Here is a 15,023-nt window from a genome sequence, read left to right as displayed (position 1 = left end):
TGTGTGAGTGTGCAAAACATGCAATAACATCAGGCAAGGCAATACCCTCCATGAGAAGTTTTAACCTTATCACCCAATGCCAGCGCAGCTTGAATGAAAAAAAAATTCTGTGTGATTCAGGAAAGCCTATTGGGTGAGACCTTTGGCAGTTCTCCGAAAGTTCATCTTAGAACAAGGTGTGTTTCAGCAGTGAAGCTGAAGCCAGGGCTGCTGCAGACACAGCCATCATCTCACTTTACATGCAAACAGGTACATGCAAAGGAGGGCACCACATGCCTCGCAGCCTCACTGCAAGAAGGCTTGGCAGAACCCACCATCTGGCCCAGCTCTGACTCAAGGTCCGTCTTCTCCACACACAGCTTTTCATAGGCTTGGATCATCTCAGCCAGCTGTTCTTCCCTCTCCTTGCTTTTCTGCAGCTGGGGGGGGGGGGGGGGGAAGCAAAACAAAAATCGTGATTCAGCAGCAAGCAAGCAAGCAAGCACTATCTGAATCTGGGATCACCCTATCTCAGCTGCCGGAGACAGACAATAGCAGACTCAGTCCCTTTTAGATGCTCAGACCATCTTCTTCCCAGACATAAACTCAAAGGAAATCCATTTTTCTAGTCTGGATCAGAAACCCAATTGGCTGGCCTTTGTGTCAGTCACAAAGCCACGCATCCGCTTTCTCGGAGTAGCCTTTCGAGTTTTAAGAAGGTATAAAATAAATAAATAAGGTGCCTTACAAAGATTTGTGCAAATAATCATGTTGCAAAACAAAACGAAACAAAACTGGATAGCCAACAAACCACACCGTATTTGTGAATGTGTGTCATTTGAGGAGAGGGGGTGGGAAACGTGTCGTCTCACCATTTCCTTTGGTCAAACAGGTGTACTAGGGTGACCATATGAAAAGGAGGACAGGGCTCCTGTATCTTTAACAGTTGCATAGAAAAGGGAATTTCAGCAGGTGTCATTTGTATATATGGAGAACATGGTGAAATTCCCTCTTCATCACAACAGTTAAAGCTGCAGGAGCTATACTAAAGTGACCAGATTTAAAAGAGGGCAGAGCACCTGCAGCTTTAACTGGTGTGATGAATAGGAAATTCTATCAATGGCACCTGCAGAAATTCCCTTTTCAATACAACTGTTAAAGATACAGGAGCCCTGCCCTCCTTTTCATATGGTCACCCTAGGTGTACCTGGTTTTAGAAACAATAAAATACAAGCCCCCCCCAAAAAAGGGTCTTCAGTTCCCTTAAAAACAAATACTGCTTTTCTCCTGCTAAATTTTCTCCCCTCCCTTAAAATTCCAAAGCAGTTGCAATTTCTGCCAAGGAATTGTATTTCTGAAGTTCCTTAGAAAAATCAACAGCAATAATAATGATGAAGCTAACACATCCAGTTAGATGTTTAAGAAAGGCGGAGAAGAGTGAATCATTTTCAATAGTGGAGTAATATTTGGAGACAAAAGGTAGGGACAAAAGGTAAGAACCGATCTATGACTGTTTTGATAAAACTGGTGAAAAATATCTTCCATTTTTCTGGCACAGGCAGAGCAAGACTAACCCCCAATGATGTTTGGCAAAGGACGCATCAGGATTGGGTGGAAGAGTCCCTGTGCTGATGGAAAGGAACTCACCTGGCATCATCCACCACAGAGACGCCTGTATGCCCATGGAAAGTCCTCCGGCCAATTGTCTTTCTAACAGTATATTAGGGAGTCCCACGGGTGGAGTGGTGGGTGCCTTTGGATCTATTGGATCCAAAGCCCCCTCGCTCTCCTAACACAGCCCCGTACCTTGATAGCCTTAAGCTGGTCTAGGTATTTTCCCTGCCACTGGAACCAACAAGAGGGGAATTTTCAAATATCAGCTAGGGAAGCAGCAGGCAAAAAAAAAAAATCCTCTGCATTCCCCTCCCTCCCTGGTTAGAGAGCCAGCAGAGCTTGGAAGTAGCTGATCTTCTATCATCTTATTCCCTCCCTCTTCACACACACAAACACACACCTAGGATTGCTCTCTTGTTAAAGATTGATGTTAATTTAACAGCCACAAAAATGCTGAATTTCTCAGCCCTCACTGAAACGTTCCAAAATTGTAGGGTGACCATATGAAAAGGAGGACAGGGCTCCTGTATCTTTAACAAATTTAAATTTTAACTTAAATTTAACTGTTCTAATACTGTATTTTAATTTTATATCAATTTCTGCTGCGTGGTTTTATCCTGGTTGTGCTTTTTATACTGTATTTTGTATTTGTGTTTTTAGACTATTGGTTGTTTTATTATGGTTTTAATTTCTGTGAACCACCCAGAGAGCTTAGGCTATTGGGCGGTATAAATGTAATAAATAAATAAATAAAATAAAATAAATAACAGTTGCATAGAAAAGGGAATTTCAGCAGGTGTCATTTGTATATATGGAGAACCTGGTGAAATTCCCTCTTCATCACAGCAGTTAAAGCTGCAGGAGCTATACTAGAGTGACCAGACACAAAAGAGGGCAGGGCACCTGCAGCTTTAACTGTTGTGATGAAGAGGGAATTTCACCAGGTTCTCCATATATACAAATGGCACCTGCTGAAATTCCCTTTTCTATGCAACTGTTAAAGATACAGGAGCCCTGTCCTCCTTTTCATAGGGTCACCCTACAAAATGCTGAGGGAGTGGGGTGAGGATTTATCCTCTTCCTGAAAGGAAATATGTCAATATGAACAGGAAGTTCCTGAAGCTCAGGAGGCAGCGTAGAAAATGTCGGGATAGTTGGACCAATGGTCAGAGTCAACTTTAAGCGCTCATGTGTAAGTTAGCACTCAGGAAGAAACACATACTCATTAACTAGGGATATCCTAGAGAAAGCTGCTTTACAAAAAACAACAACACCCACCTTTTGTAAAGCAGCTCTGATGGTTTTCAGTGCATTGAAATGCAACACATTCTTTGGTGGAGTCTAATGAGGGAGCTAATATGCTCTAGAGCTTGGGAATAGGGCGGTGGTACTTGGATTTCTATATTAAATACTCCTAGGGTGACCATATGAAAAGGAGGACTGGGCTCCTGTATCTTTAAGAGTTGTCTAGAAAAGGGAATTTTAGGAGGTGTCATTTGTATGCATGCAGCACCTGGTGAAATGCCCTCTTCATCACAACAGTGAAAGCTGCAGGAGCCGTTCAAAGTGACCACATACAAAAGAGGGCTGCGATGCCCCAACTACAGACTGCCCTTCCCCGGAAGCCCCATCTTTGCCAGAACAAAAGAAAGCATAATTCGTGTATGGATTCATGTAAAACTCTATTCCAGCCTAGTACTACAACCTCCATCATCCCTTAGTCGAACATATCTGGATGGCGCCAGTTAGTGCTCTATCCACTAATTACACTGCACTGGCTGTCATAACTTTAAAAATGCTTCTGTACTAGACCCTGGTCACTGGTTTACTCACTCAGTTTACTCACTCATTCACTCCTGAAAATTATTCAGGTGACATTTCTCTCAAGCCGCCACGTTCCCCTTCCCCCCCCCCCCCCCCACTGCAAATGCAGCACGGGAATTTGAGATCCACACAGCATTTGAGAACGAAACTGGCAGCGCACGGCACCCTCGCCTAGTTTGAAGGGGTGATTTGAGACCTGGGTAACCCAATCTTCCTGCCTGCCCTTCGCGATCCTTCCCTGCTCTACCACGCCACCTCAGCGCGATGGAATTTCTGGAGCGGAAACGGTAGAGTTTCGCCCTCTCACCTCATCCTGCCTTGAAACTATAATGGAACTGCAGAGGTGCAGCGGGGGAAGCCTCGTCAATTTTACCATTTTAATTAAAAAGTAACCTATGTACTGCCCACTGCCTCGCTCCAGCGCTGGTGTGTACACACAGTTCCAGTAAACTCCGGCTCCTTGAAGCCGTGGCAGTGGGAGCAGGAGCTCTTTCTGCGGAAAAGCGTGAAGAAGCGGACACGCGAAATTCCCCTCACAGAAGCAACAGATTTCCCATGATTAAAGTTACTCTCAAGCAAGCTCCGACAACATCACTCGCCACGGCCGGTAGTCTGCGCCCGACTGGTAAGCACGGCGAGCCTTTCTCCCAAACATGAGGCTTCTGAGGTGAGCGGGGGTTGTCCAGCCGTTGTCCAGCGATCAGTACTAGCACCATGTTTTCAGACGGCTCCTGGGCAAAACACCCTCCACGGGCCCCCTTCCCTCAGTGAGCCTCCTTCCTCAACACAGAGTTTCCTTGGGCCAACTTAGCTATGACCCATTCGATGAAATATGGTCTCCTTTTCTCGATTACATCAATGGTACAGATGTGACATCCAACTCTGGTTTAATTCATCTTCCTTTGACCACAGTAAATTGAAGGAAACAAGCTCGGTTCGGCATCTACAGAGATCGTGAGGTCTCTGTTTGTGTCTTTATTAGAAACGCTGTCTGACTTGTATGTTTTTATATATATTTTTAACTTTTTTAACCGCTTTGTTAAATAGAGTTTAATAAAAAAATTTTTTAAAAAAACACCCATTGTCACCTGCTGCTATTGCTCCTCATACTCTTCCTCATTACTGCTACCATGGGCTTACTTGACAGGCAGGGAGCAAGTAGGCCGTGGCATCTCCTGCTCCTCCTTCTCACCGCCGCTGTCTGGGCCAGAATGAGATGCAGGACAACAAGCCGGCTGCAATGCTGAGGAGAGGCGCAACTCCAAGCGGCTCTTGTCAGCTGGTCCCTGCTGGGCCTTGGGCAGGAGCCCAACCATGCCCACGGTTGACACCAGCTCTGCCAACAACCCCTTCTCCCTCCCCACAGCTCCAAGCTTGGTAGAAAGGCAAGGAGGCAGTTTGGCAACTGCATAAAGGCCAAGGCACCTAAAACACCTCTGTTACATAGGACCAAACTGGCATGCCCCCCCCCCCCGTTTCCTGCTCCAAAGTGGGAAAGGGAGCCAAAGGGTTCCTCAGTTAGTGCAGTGGAGAGGCACGGGGCACTCTGGGCACCAGCAGCCAGAGTTGGCACTCTTTGTTCCATAAAAGCTCAGAGTCTTCCCTGGCCACCACTGTGGCTTGGTAGGAAGCAGAAACATGATGTCTACCATTTGGGGCCGAGTGGCCAAGGTCATCTGGAAGTAGTAGATCCCTGCCCTTGCACGCCAAAATTCACGAGGCAATGGTACCTCAAACTCCCTGCGAGAGGCAAGCCCCACAAGTGAAGACGACCAAGTCAAGTCCCTCCCAAGCATGTCGGGAAGTCTGGCTCACCTCGCGCTGGAATTGATTCAGCTGTTGCTGGAGGTTGGCTTTCTCGCTTTTCAAAAGAGAGGTCTCTTTGGAGTCGTAGGATGGGAAGATTCGGTCCTCTCCAAACTCGCTGATCAGCGGGAACTGCAGCCAGGAGCACAAGGGAACCAAGTAAATATGGATTTTCACCCCCTCCAATATTATGAAAATTAATAACCCGCTTCTCCAAATATTTGTGCAAAGAGGGAAGTTATAATAAATCAGTATGCAAAATTCACAGTACTAATCTTCAATGTCAGAGGGGTAGCTGTGCTACTCTGTTAAGGGAGACACAAAAGGGAGACTTCTGGCAGGTTAAAGGCTAATAGAAGTGGGGCAGTGAATCCGCTCCAGGTTTGGGACAGAACCAATCAGAACTCAAAAGGCAATCTTCAAGGTGCTTGCGAACCTTGGATAGCTAATTTAGAGTTCTGACAAACCCAGAGTGGATTTACCGCCCTCCTCCCATCGGAGCCACCAACCTCCACTGACTAATAGCTGCATTGTGGAGCAAGCTTTTGGGAGCGAGAGCCCATAATCTCAGAATAAAAACACACCCAATTTTAAAATACAACCATATCAATTAATTGGATATTTCCTTTACCAGTAGCCTGCCTGTGTCTCGTGACGTTCTGCTGAGGCCCTACTCCACGCGCCTGCCTTATCAGAAGTGCGCTGTGTGATCACAAAGGAGAGGCCTTTTGCAGTGGGGCCTAGAGTGGTCAGGTGCCCTACTTTAAAGAGGACTATCCTCTGTTTAAAGGCATCCTCGGTTTGAAGGGCTTAAAAAGCCAAGTTTTTGTTTTTTAAAAACCCATAAGAAGGGAAAAGCCAGCAAGAGGCTTTGAAAATGCCCATCAGCAGGTGGCACCTGGGCAACATAACTGACTGGGGAATGCTAGGCACTGTAGTACTTTTTTCTGTCTAAACATGCGTAGGATTGCACCCTAAGACCTTCTTATTTATCAAAACTTGTACAATCCTTCCGCCTGCCTTGTAATTTTGTGTTTGCTGTCTTTTATTATGGTTGTTAATGTTAGTGGCTTTACAGTACGGTATTAGATCTAAAATAATGTATCCATATTGTTGTACACTGCCCTGGAACCTGGTCTGAGGAAGAGCAGTATAGAAATGCTTTAAATAAACAAATTGACACTAATAAGGTTGATAAAGCAAGTAATCCTGTGGTCCTTAAGAGAACATTACAGGAGCCATCAGAAATGACAAATCTTCCCCTGCGACGACAGAGGGAGAGGTCCTTGAATTCGGACACTGCAGACAGCCACTTCTGTGGTTTATTGGGCTTTGCCAGCCCTCACCATGGTTACAAAAAATATAAATAGGGTGCACCGGAGCTCCTGGACATATCTACGAGACTGCCACTCACCTTGATCTCGTACATCTTCAGCTTCCGCTTGAGGCTAGTGTTCTCTCGCTCGAGCCCCGTCAGGCGGTTCTTGATGTCATCGTAGGCCGTGATGAGAGCAAAGTGAGAGGCAGAGCACATCTCACTGGAGAGGTCAGTGTTGGGGCTGTCCAGCCACTCATCATCCTGGGCCAGGACATCTTGGGTAAGGATGCTGATGTCATCTTCAAACATGGAGTCCATGGCACAGTCCGGAACAGGGGGGCATTTAGCAGGAAACACCAACACATGGCAAACGCCAACTATAGCAGAGGACAAGAAACAGGAGTGAGAAGCCGAACGGTACTGGTTCCTTCCTCTGCATTTTTTTCTCCACACCCCCTTTCCTTCTAATGTCTTCTTTCTTTTAGTTTGTAAGCCTGAGGGAAAGACCTGTGTCTTATTTTCATCCGTGTAAAGCATCTGCCAGTGGCATTGTGAATTGATTTTTAATTGCTGTGAGCCACTCTGGGACACAATTTTTTGCCTGGAATGTGGGATAAAGATATAATAAAGAAAAGAAGAGAAAAGGGAAAAGCAGCTTGGTAATTAATATCTGGTAATCTAAGAAGAATGCTTCATTGTATCAAAAACAACAGAGAATCTTGCCGCACCTCGAAGACTGACAATTTATTCGTTAAGTCTTTAAGATGCCACAGGGCTCTTTGTGGACTTTGTGGCAACTGATCAAGAGGGCCGCCCCACCGGAAATCATCACATCAAGACTTGTGTCTATGCTCTCATTAGGGGTGTGCACGGACCCCCCGCTCCGCTTCTCTTCCAGATCCGCGATTTGTGGATTGGGCCGCTCCGCCCCCGCTCCGCCTATGTCTGCTCCGCTCCGCTATGGAGCTCTAGATCCGTATCAGAGCTCCGTTCCCCCCCCCCCAATAGGCTTGCATTAAGCTAAATAAGTATACAACTTTTTTTCTGTTAAAGTTAGAAACCTCAAGTTTGGCACCATGACACCTCATGGATGTGTACACATGCACGTCAAGACTCAAGGCAATCCCATCATCCCGATTTTTGGGGAATTTATGAAAATCGGGCACCCCATTCACACCCCTTTCGATAGCTCCATCAATTTGCACTTTAGAAACCTCAAACTCGCCACCATGATAGCTTATCCAGGGATACACATGCACGCCAAGGTACAAGCCAATGGCGACGGCGGCAGAGCCCGGTAAGGGACCAAGGGGGAGGGGGGCCTTACCTGTGTCCGTCTGCGGTCCGTCGGCTTCTTCAATTGAGCCCGCGGTTCAACCAGGAAGTCTGGGCCGCAAGCGGCCCAGACTTCCTGGTTGAACCGTGGGCTCAATTGAAGAAGCCGACGGACCGCGGACGGACGCAGGTAAGGGAGAGGAGGGCGGGGGTGTTACCGGGCCCTGCCGCCGTCGCCGCATGGGCGACAGCGACAGCAGCAGGGCCCGGTAAACCCCACTTACCTTTCCGGCGGAGCTCCGAATCGTGGCGAAGGATCCGCCTTCACCTCGATCCTCTTCGCCTCCGCCTTAAGGGCAGGCGAAACCCCCCACTCCGCTTCTAATTCGCCGGTCCGATTAGAAGCGGAGCACATCCCTAGCTCTCATTATCTCCCCTCTCCATTTGGCTTGGGATACCATTGTCAAACCCATATGTGCCTCCCACTCCTACCATAGCATCCCCTTTCATCTCAGCTCCTCACACGAGCTACCTGCCACGCTCCAGTGCAAGTTCAGACTTCTCCACTTCTCTGCCCCAGACACAGCAGAGAGGGTCTCACAAGACCCACCCATGGGAGCTGAAAGTATGTGTGAAGTTTGTGCCAGCTAGTCCCACCTGCTTGAACATGCCAGCCATATTCCTTGCCTGTCATGAATTGGGCGACCATAGGAAGGGGGCTTCATGTCCCCAGCAACTCCTCGTGAGGGTGAATCCTGGTGTCAGAGAAAAAGGAATAGTATCCTCACCACACAAACGTCAATATAAAAAGGTAAAAAAAAAAACCCTGCAAAGGTTACTGAACAAAGAATATATTCATTCTCCCTCCAATCCCTCTCTCTCTCTTTCTCTCTCTGTCTCTGGCCCTTTCTACACCTAAGGATTATCCCAGGGAAATGGAGGGATTGTCCCTGCCTGCTCCCGGCATCCCATGTGTCATTTGGATGCACAGGGATGATCCCAGGGGGAAAAGGCAGGTGTAGAAACGGCACAGAGAGAGAGAGAGAGAGATTTATGAAAGACTAATTTAGGGCCCAATGCTCATAAGCCTCTAAACATGGAGGATTACAAGTATCCTATACAGAGCTGGAGTCGCAGTGGAAGTGTTCATTGGCTCTGCTTCTCCTCTCACCCTGCATTTCAGCTAGACAGGCTTTTTTGCCCATCTAGCTGGAGCATGCCAGAGTGGGAGGGAAAGAGGCTGGAGAGGCCCCAGGATAGCTCATATCCTGGCCTCTCCATTCCCCTCCCCTTCCAGCCCAACAGAACACCCCCTCTATCCCCTCTCCGAGGTCATGTTTCTGACCACAAAAAGGCAGCCAGCACAGTTCTTTCCATGTTTGCTGCCCGGGTGTGAGGTCAGAGGGAGGCTGCAAGGTCAGGGGGAGGGGGAGCACAGATTCCCAGCTCCAAGGTCAGTCTCCAAACAAAAAATATATTCATTCTCCCAGCTGGGAATCCATAGTGTCCTATGGATACTATGGCTTTTTTGCCCATCAGCTGCTGTCTAGGGGCAACAGGATTGCTCTCTTAAAAATATATTGAGAGCTAAACATTTTGGCTTCCATTTTGTGCTCCACTGGTCAGATCTGACTTTCTCCTCACTCTACTGGCCCCACAAATCTGGCATGTGAGGCAGCCACACAGTTTCATTTCATGACAGAATGGTCTCTGCATACTTCCTTACACACACACACATTCTTTCACCGTCTGTTTCGAATGCCTCCCCCCTAAAACGAAAGGGGAAATCTGGGATTTAAAGGCTGAGTGAGAATTTTCAGCTCTCAGACAGTTGAGGGAGAAGGTGGATCAATCAACCCAACAGACAGATGGCGAGCTCAGACGGCTGTACAACTTCACAGTCGTGGCCTTGAAATGTGAAAACACCACGCAAATGTTATGAAGAATGGGGGAGGAAAGAGCAAAGAAAAAACGCAGCAGCGAACAGGGCAGAAATCCGGTATTAAGGAAAAGCACCAAACAGGAAAAGGTGGGAGTCCAAATGTGTCGCAGCTACTTGGGAGGCGTAGCTGTGCTTTTTTTCTTCTCTTTTTTTTAAACAGAGTTGATGTGGGTGTATTTGTCACAGAAATGAGGCTGCAAACACCATTCCCAAAAAAAACCCACCAGAAAAATGTTGAAAGATTTTTGCAATCAACGATGAATGAATGAATCTTATGCCAGGTACATAAGAACACCCCCTCGTTCTCTGTGATAAAAAAAGAAATCTGGAGTAATTGATCTGTACTCACAACCATTAACACAGCTAGGAAGATAGGAAGCTCACTGCCTTATACTGAGTCAGACCACCGATCCATTGAGTTCAGTGCTGTCTACACCAGCAGTGGAAGAAAACAGATTGGGATTTACTGGTAGGTTTCTGGGCGAATTGCAGAAGATCTCACATACCCAGGTTGACCTTGAAGATCATCCGAGGTTTTGCTGGGCATTCCAAAACAAACAAATGTCGCCACACAATACCCTGAAGGCGGGCCTTCTTGGTAGTGGCACCCATCCTTTGGAAAACCCCTCCCTCATGCAGTTCGGGAGGCAGAAAATGTGGCATCTTTTGAACACCTCCTGAAAACACATTTGTTCACCAAGGCTTTCCCTGAGCTGTGATTAAATTAATCACACTGCTCCACCTTACAGCTCCTCGTATGGCTTTTACTGTAATTGGAATGATTTTTAATGTTGTGTTTTTTAATACTGTACTTTAAATGTGATTTTAATATTTATATGGGAACCACTGAGGGACTTTATTATAATTAGTGGTATATAAATATCACAAATAAGTAAAATAAATGCATCGGTAGCTCAACAAGGCTTTTGTTGAATAGTAGCAAGAACTAAAGGGCCACAAATCATCCTAAATTAGATTGTTGAAACAAAGCCTGGGAGGAACCAGGAATGGATTTTTGTCCTGGGCTGAGCATGCGCACAGAGGCATCTCATCCTTAATTCCTTGGCCTAGTTGACACGTAGCGACAATCCAAAGTACAGGTTGAGTACCGGTTAAGTAGTTTGAGTTTGGCTTGTCGTTGAATTGCAGCTTCTTGTTGAATTGTGGGTTGTTGTTGAATCATGGTTTGTTGTTACATGCAAACTCTGCACTAGGGTTTAATTATATGAAGCTGTATTTGAAGGGCTACTAGAAGATTGTTCTCTGTTTTGAAGGACCATCCAGTCCAAGTCTGGTTTAAAAGATAGATCCAACAGAAGGGAGAGGCACCCAGGCACCTTGAAGTCACCCATTATCAACAATGAGCAACTGGATAGCAGATCAAGGAAGGCACACAGGACACCTGCTCAGTCTTCCATATTATAGGGCGAGATGTACTATATACTATATTTCTAACGAGCGTAAAGCCCATGTCGCCATGGGCGGTAGTAGTCCTCCTTTCCTGCTTTTTTGCCCCTCAGTCCCCTCACCCCAGAGGGGCTCATGAATAATGCAAACGTGGCTCATGCATAATGAATCCCCTCTCCAAAATTTGCATGTGGCACAGCCCTGCCCCCTCCCTTGCAAGCCCTGATTGGCCGCCTCCATGCCCTGTCCCCACCTCACTGGCAGCAACAGCCTAACAGCACAGCCGGCGTTTGCACCACACTGATTGGCCGAGCAGAGCTATCTGGCAGAGTGGCTGCCATGTCTGTTTGGCACAGAGGAAATTAGCTGTTATTAAAGCTCGAGCTTTCAAAGTTTCAAAATCTTCTGCGCATCTACACTACTCAAGCTTCAGTTTAAAATAAAAATGAGCAAAATCGGTCAAGTAGATCTCTAATAATGAACCTGATACAACCATACCTTTATATGAGATGGTACTAATTATTTCTAAATTTGCATCTATACATATAAATTAGCATGTCCAAATTTTATGCAACAGGTGTCCTTTCTTTCCTTGTTTTGGTGAATCAGAATGGCCACCCTACTCCCAACTGCAGTAGAGGCAAATGTGGAGTCCTGCTCGCTCCTCTAGGATAGGGAAGAGGGTAAATAAACGGTCCAAATGGGGATTGGGTGGAAGCAACTACCTTTGCTTCCCTTTATAACGGTATGTTTAAAGCTAAGGGCATGTTCTCTGGGTTACAACTCCACAGGGGCTACATTTTGCCACTAATAGCAGCTTTCGGGGAGGGGGGGACGACACAGGAACACAGAACAAGGAAAAAGGGGGGAAAGAAAAGGGGAAAAACCAACCACCACCACAGTTCCTCGTGGCTGCTGTGATTAAAAAAAGAGGAGAATCCCAAGCTGTGTTGTTGCAATAGGGAAGGAACAAGGAAAAGTCAAGGTGGCCTTTCTACCTTTTCTTTATTAAATCATACATTATATTACACTCTTTCAGAATTTCAAAAGGATATGCAGCTATCCCTTCTCTGAAAATGTATTTAAATTTGACCACTGCACTTATCCATTTGAGTAAGTTAGATAACTTAACGGCCCACATCTCTTATTACCAGTTGCAAGGGTTTGCTATTATGACTCCTTTACACATGGAGAACTGAGGCCAAGTGACTAGTTCAAGGCCCTCCGGCCGTTCTGTGGCAGAGAAGCGACTTGAATGCACGTCTTCCAGATTGCAGCCCAGCCTTCCTCAACCAGGTGTGTTAAACTGCAACTCCCATAATCCCCCAGCCAGCCAGCTGGGAATTGTAGTCCAACATCCATCTGTCAGGTATGCTTTAGGGTGGATTCCTGCATTGAGGGGGAGTGGACTTGATGGCCTTATAGGCCCCTTCCAACTCTACTATTCTATGATTCTATGATATTTGGAGGGCACCAGGTTGGGGAAATCTGGGCCAGTCCCTATGCTGACATGCGCCAAATCCAATAAGTGGGGTGGATGGGGAAAGAGCAAGTAGAGTTAATGCTAAAAACTGAACCTGTCGAGATTTATTCAACTGCCCACCTTGGCTGATTAGTCTGTGCATGTTTAACGAGCCAACACGATAACGAGCTACATTTCCAAGCTAATTCCAGGCGGGAAGTAAAGCTGCAGCTTCAATAAGCAAGAGTAATGCCCTTAAAAGTCCATGTGTGACGTTTCTGCTCCCTACACCATTTCTTGCTGCAGATCCATTGTGGGGGGTGTGTTTTGTTTTTTGGGGTGTGTTTTTTGCTGGCATGATTCCCCCTCCCCAAAGAGGGAAGAGTTGTGGTTACTAAAGGAATTAGTATTTAAATGCATTCAGTTAAATAAAAGCCCACACACATCTGTGAGAAACGCATCATTAAGATAAAAAAGCGCACCGCCCCTGCCTGGAAGTCAAAACATATTTTTTTTAAAAAATGAGAAAAGCAACAAAGCAGAGCAAGAAGTTGGTTCAAATCCAAATAGGATTTATATCCTAATTATAACCCCCCTACTCTTCATTTTATCTTCAAAACAATCCTGTGAGGGAGGCTAGGTTGAGAGTTAGTGGCTGGCAAAAGTCACCCAAATCCAAATAGGATTTCCTTGCCGTTATGCACAGCAGGCACCCACACAGCCACAATTACAACTGGGACAGCACTGAAGGTGAAGGGTTTGAGGGGCCCTCCCGCACCACCAGTCCCAATCCTGCTCAATGGTCCCATGCAGCAACTGTTCCATTTTAAAAACAACACAAAAAACTTGCAGGGCAGGTTTGGACCTCAGATGCCTGATCTTGTGCCTCTCCACACCAACCATCAGGTTGACTGGTTTTATCCAATCTGGTGCCCTCCAGAGGTTGTGGACTTCAACTCCCAGCATCCCTGACCATTGGCCATGCTGGCAGAGGCTCATGGCAGTGGATGGCCAAAAGATCCAGAGGTCACCAAGTTGAGGGAGGCCGATGCGTAGAGAAAAAAAGAACATTTGCTCTATGAACATGAATGTGGATGAACACATGCCTGAGCGGTTGCACTGCAACTCAGAAGTGGGTGGACGACGGTTCTCTGCAACTAAACCACAAGACTGAAATGTGATTGGCTGTGATTGGCCCTCTGAATTGCCTCGTTCCCTACTCCAACGTGATTTGTTGACTGTTTGACCACAACACATTTAGCAAATTAACAGGCCGCTTCCACAAAACTTGTTGATTTTATATGTTTATAACTTTTAAGACTATCTTAGCATTATTTGATGGTAATACATTCATCTCTCTCTCTCTCTCTCTCTCTCTCTCTCTCTCTCTCTAATTCTTCCCCGTTTCACAGAGCCCATGCACCAATCAGATTAGACCATCTTGGACTAGCTGGACCAAAGGTCTACATTAATGGGCTAGTTTGCATGTCACACTAAACCATAATTCAGCATACATGAGCAGGAAGGAGCCATCGCGAATCTATCTTTCAAATCCCACCCTCCTCCTGCGTGGCCAAGACGACTTCAGCAGGATTTAGTTTCACTTCCGCAAAATCTCAACTTATTGTAGGGTGACCATATGACCAGATTTGTCCGGGTTTCTGATGACAAATCCGGGAGGGGGAGGGGAAATCCGGATTTTCTCCAAAGAGCAGCTCTAATGGGAATTAACAAAAATGCTTATAACACCATCATTTTTTAAGATAAAGACATGAAACTTGGCACGATGGTAGCTCTTAGGAAGGGCTTTAGTCATACCAAATTTGAAACAGATCCGTTCACCCATTGATTTTTTAGGGATTTTTTTAAAAATTGAGGTTTTAAAATTATTATTTTTAAAATCGTCATTTTTAAAGATAAAGAGATGGAAGTTGGCACCATGATAGCTTTTATGTAAAGCTTTAGCCATAACAAATTTGAAACAGATCCGTTCATCCGTTGATTTTTTAGGGATTTTTTAAAAATTGAGGTTTTAAAATTATTATTTTTAAAATTGTCATTTTTAAAGATAAAGAGATGAAAGTTGGCACCATGATAGCTTTTAGCCATACCAAATTTGAAACAGATCTGTTCATCCATTGATTTTTAGGAATTTTTTTAAATGTGAGGATTTAAAAAAAAAAATTAAATGTTATTTTTAAAGATAAAGAGATGAAACTTGGCACCATGATTGCTCCTAACAAGGACTTTAGCTATGCCAAGTCTGAAACAGATCTGTCCATCCATTGAGTTTTAGGATTTTAAAAAAAAGTTTGAGGTTTTAAAATTATTTTTTTTAAATAATTTTAACATGTCAACCATGTTGTCCTCCTTTTTGGTTTCCAAAATATGGTCAC

The 15,023-nt window shown here is 45.6% G+C and overlaps 1 protein-coding gene across 1 annotated transcript in view; it reads right to left on the bottom strand.

Moving 5' to 3' along the window:
- TBKBP1 (TBK1 binding protein 1) overlaps nucleotides 1-15,023 on the bottom strand; it is a 69,893-nt gene that overhangs the window by 45,824 nt on the left and 9,046 nt on the right. The window contains exons 2-4 of the mRNA XM_063137368.1: nucleotides 6,638-6,918; nucleotides 5,233-5,355; nucleotides 315-419 (exon numbers count right to left, since the gene is read on the bottom strand). Of these exons, the coding sequence (XP_062993438.1) occupies nucleotides 315-419; nucleotides 5,233-5,355; nucleotides 6,638-6,859 (450 nt within the window). The 5' untranslated portion in view covers nucleotides 6,860-6,918. The remainder of the gene's footprint in view (nucleotides 1-314; nucleotides 420-5,232; nucleotides 5,356-6,637; nucleotides 6,919-15,023) is intronic.

Source organism: Elgaria multicarinata, chromosome 11 (genome assembly GCF_023053635.1).
Source record: "Elgaria multicarinata webbii isolate HBS135686 ecotype San Diego chromosome 11, rElgMul1.1.pri, whole genome shotgun sequence".
NCBI lineage: Eukaryota > Metazoa > Chordata > Lepidosauria > Squamata > Anguidae > Elgaria > Elgaria multicarinata.
Note: the sequence above shows the minus strand (reverse complement) of the source record. Positions and strands in the feature narration are given on the sequence as shown.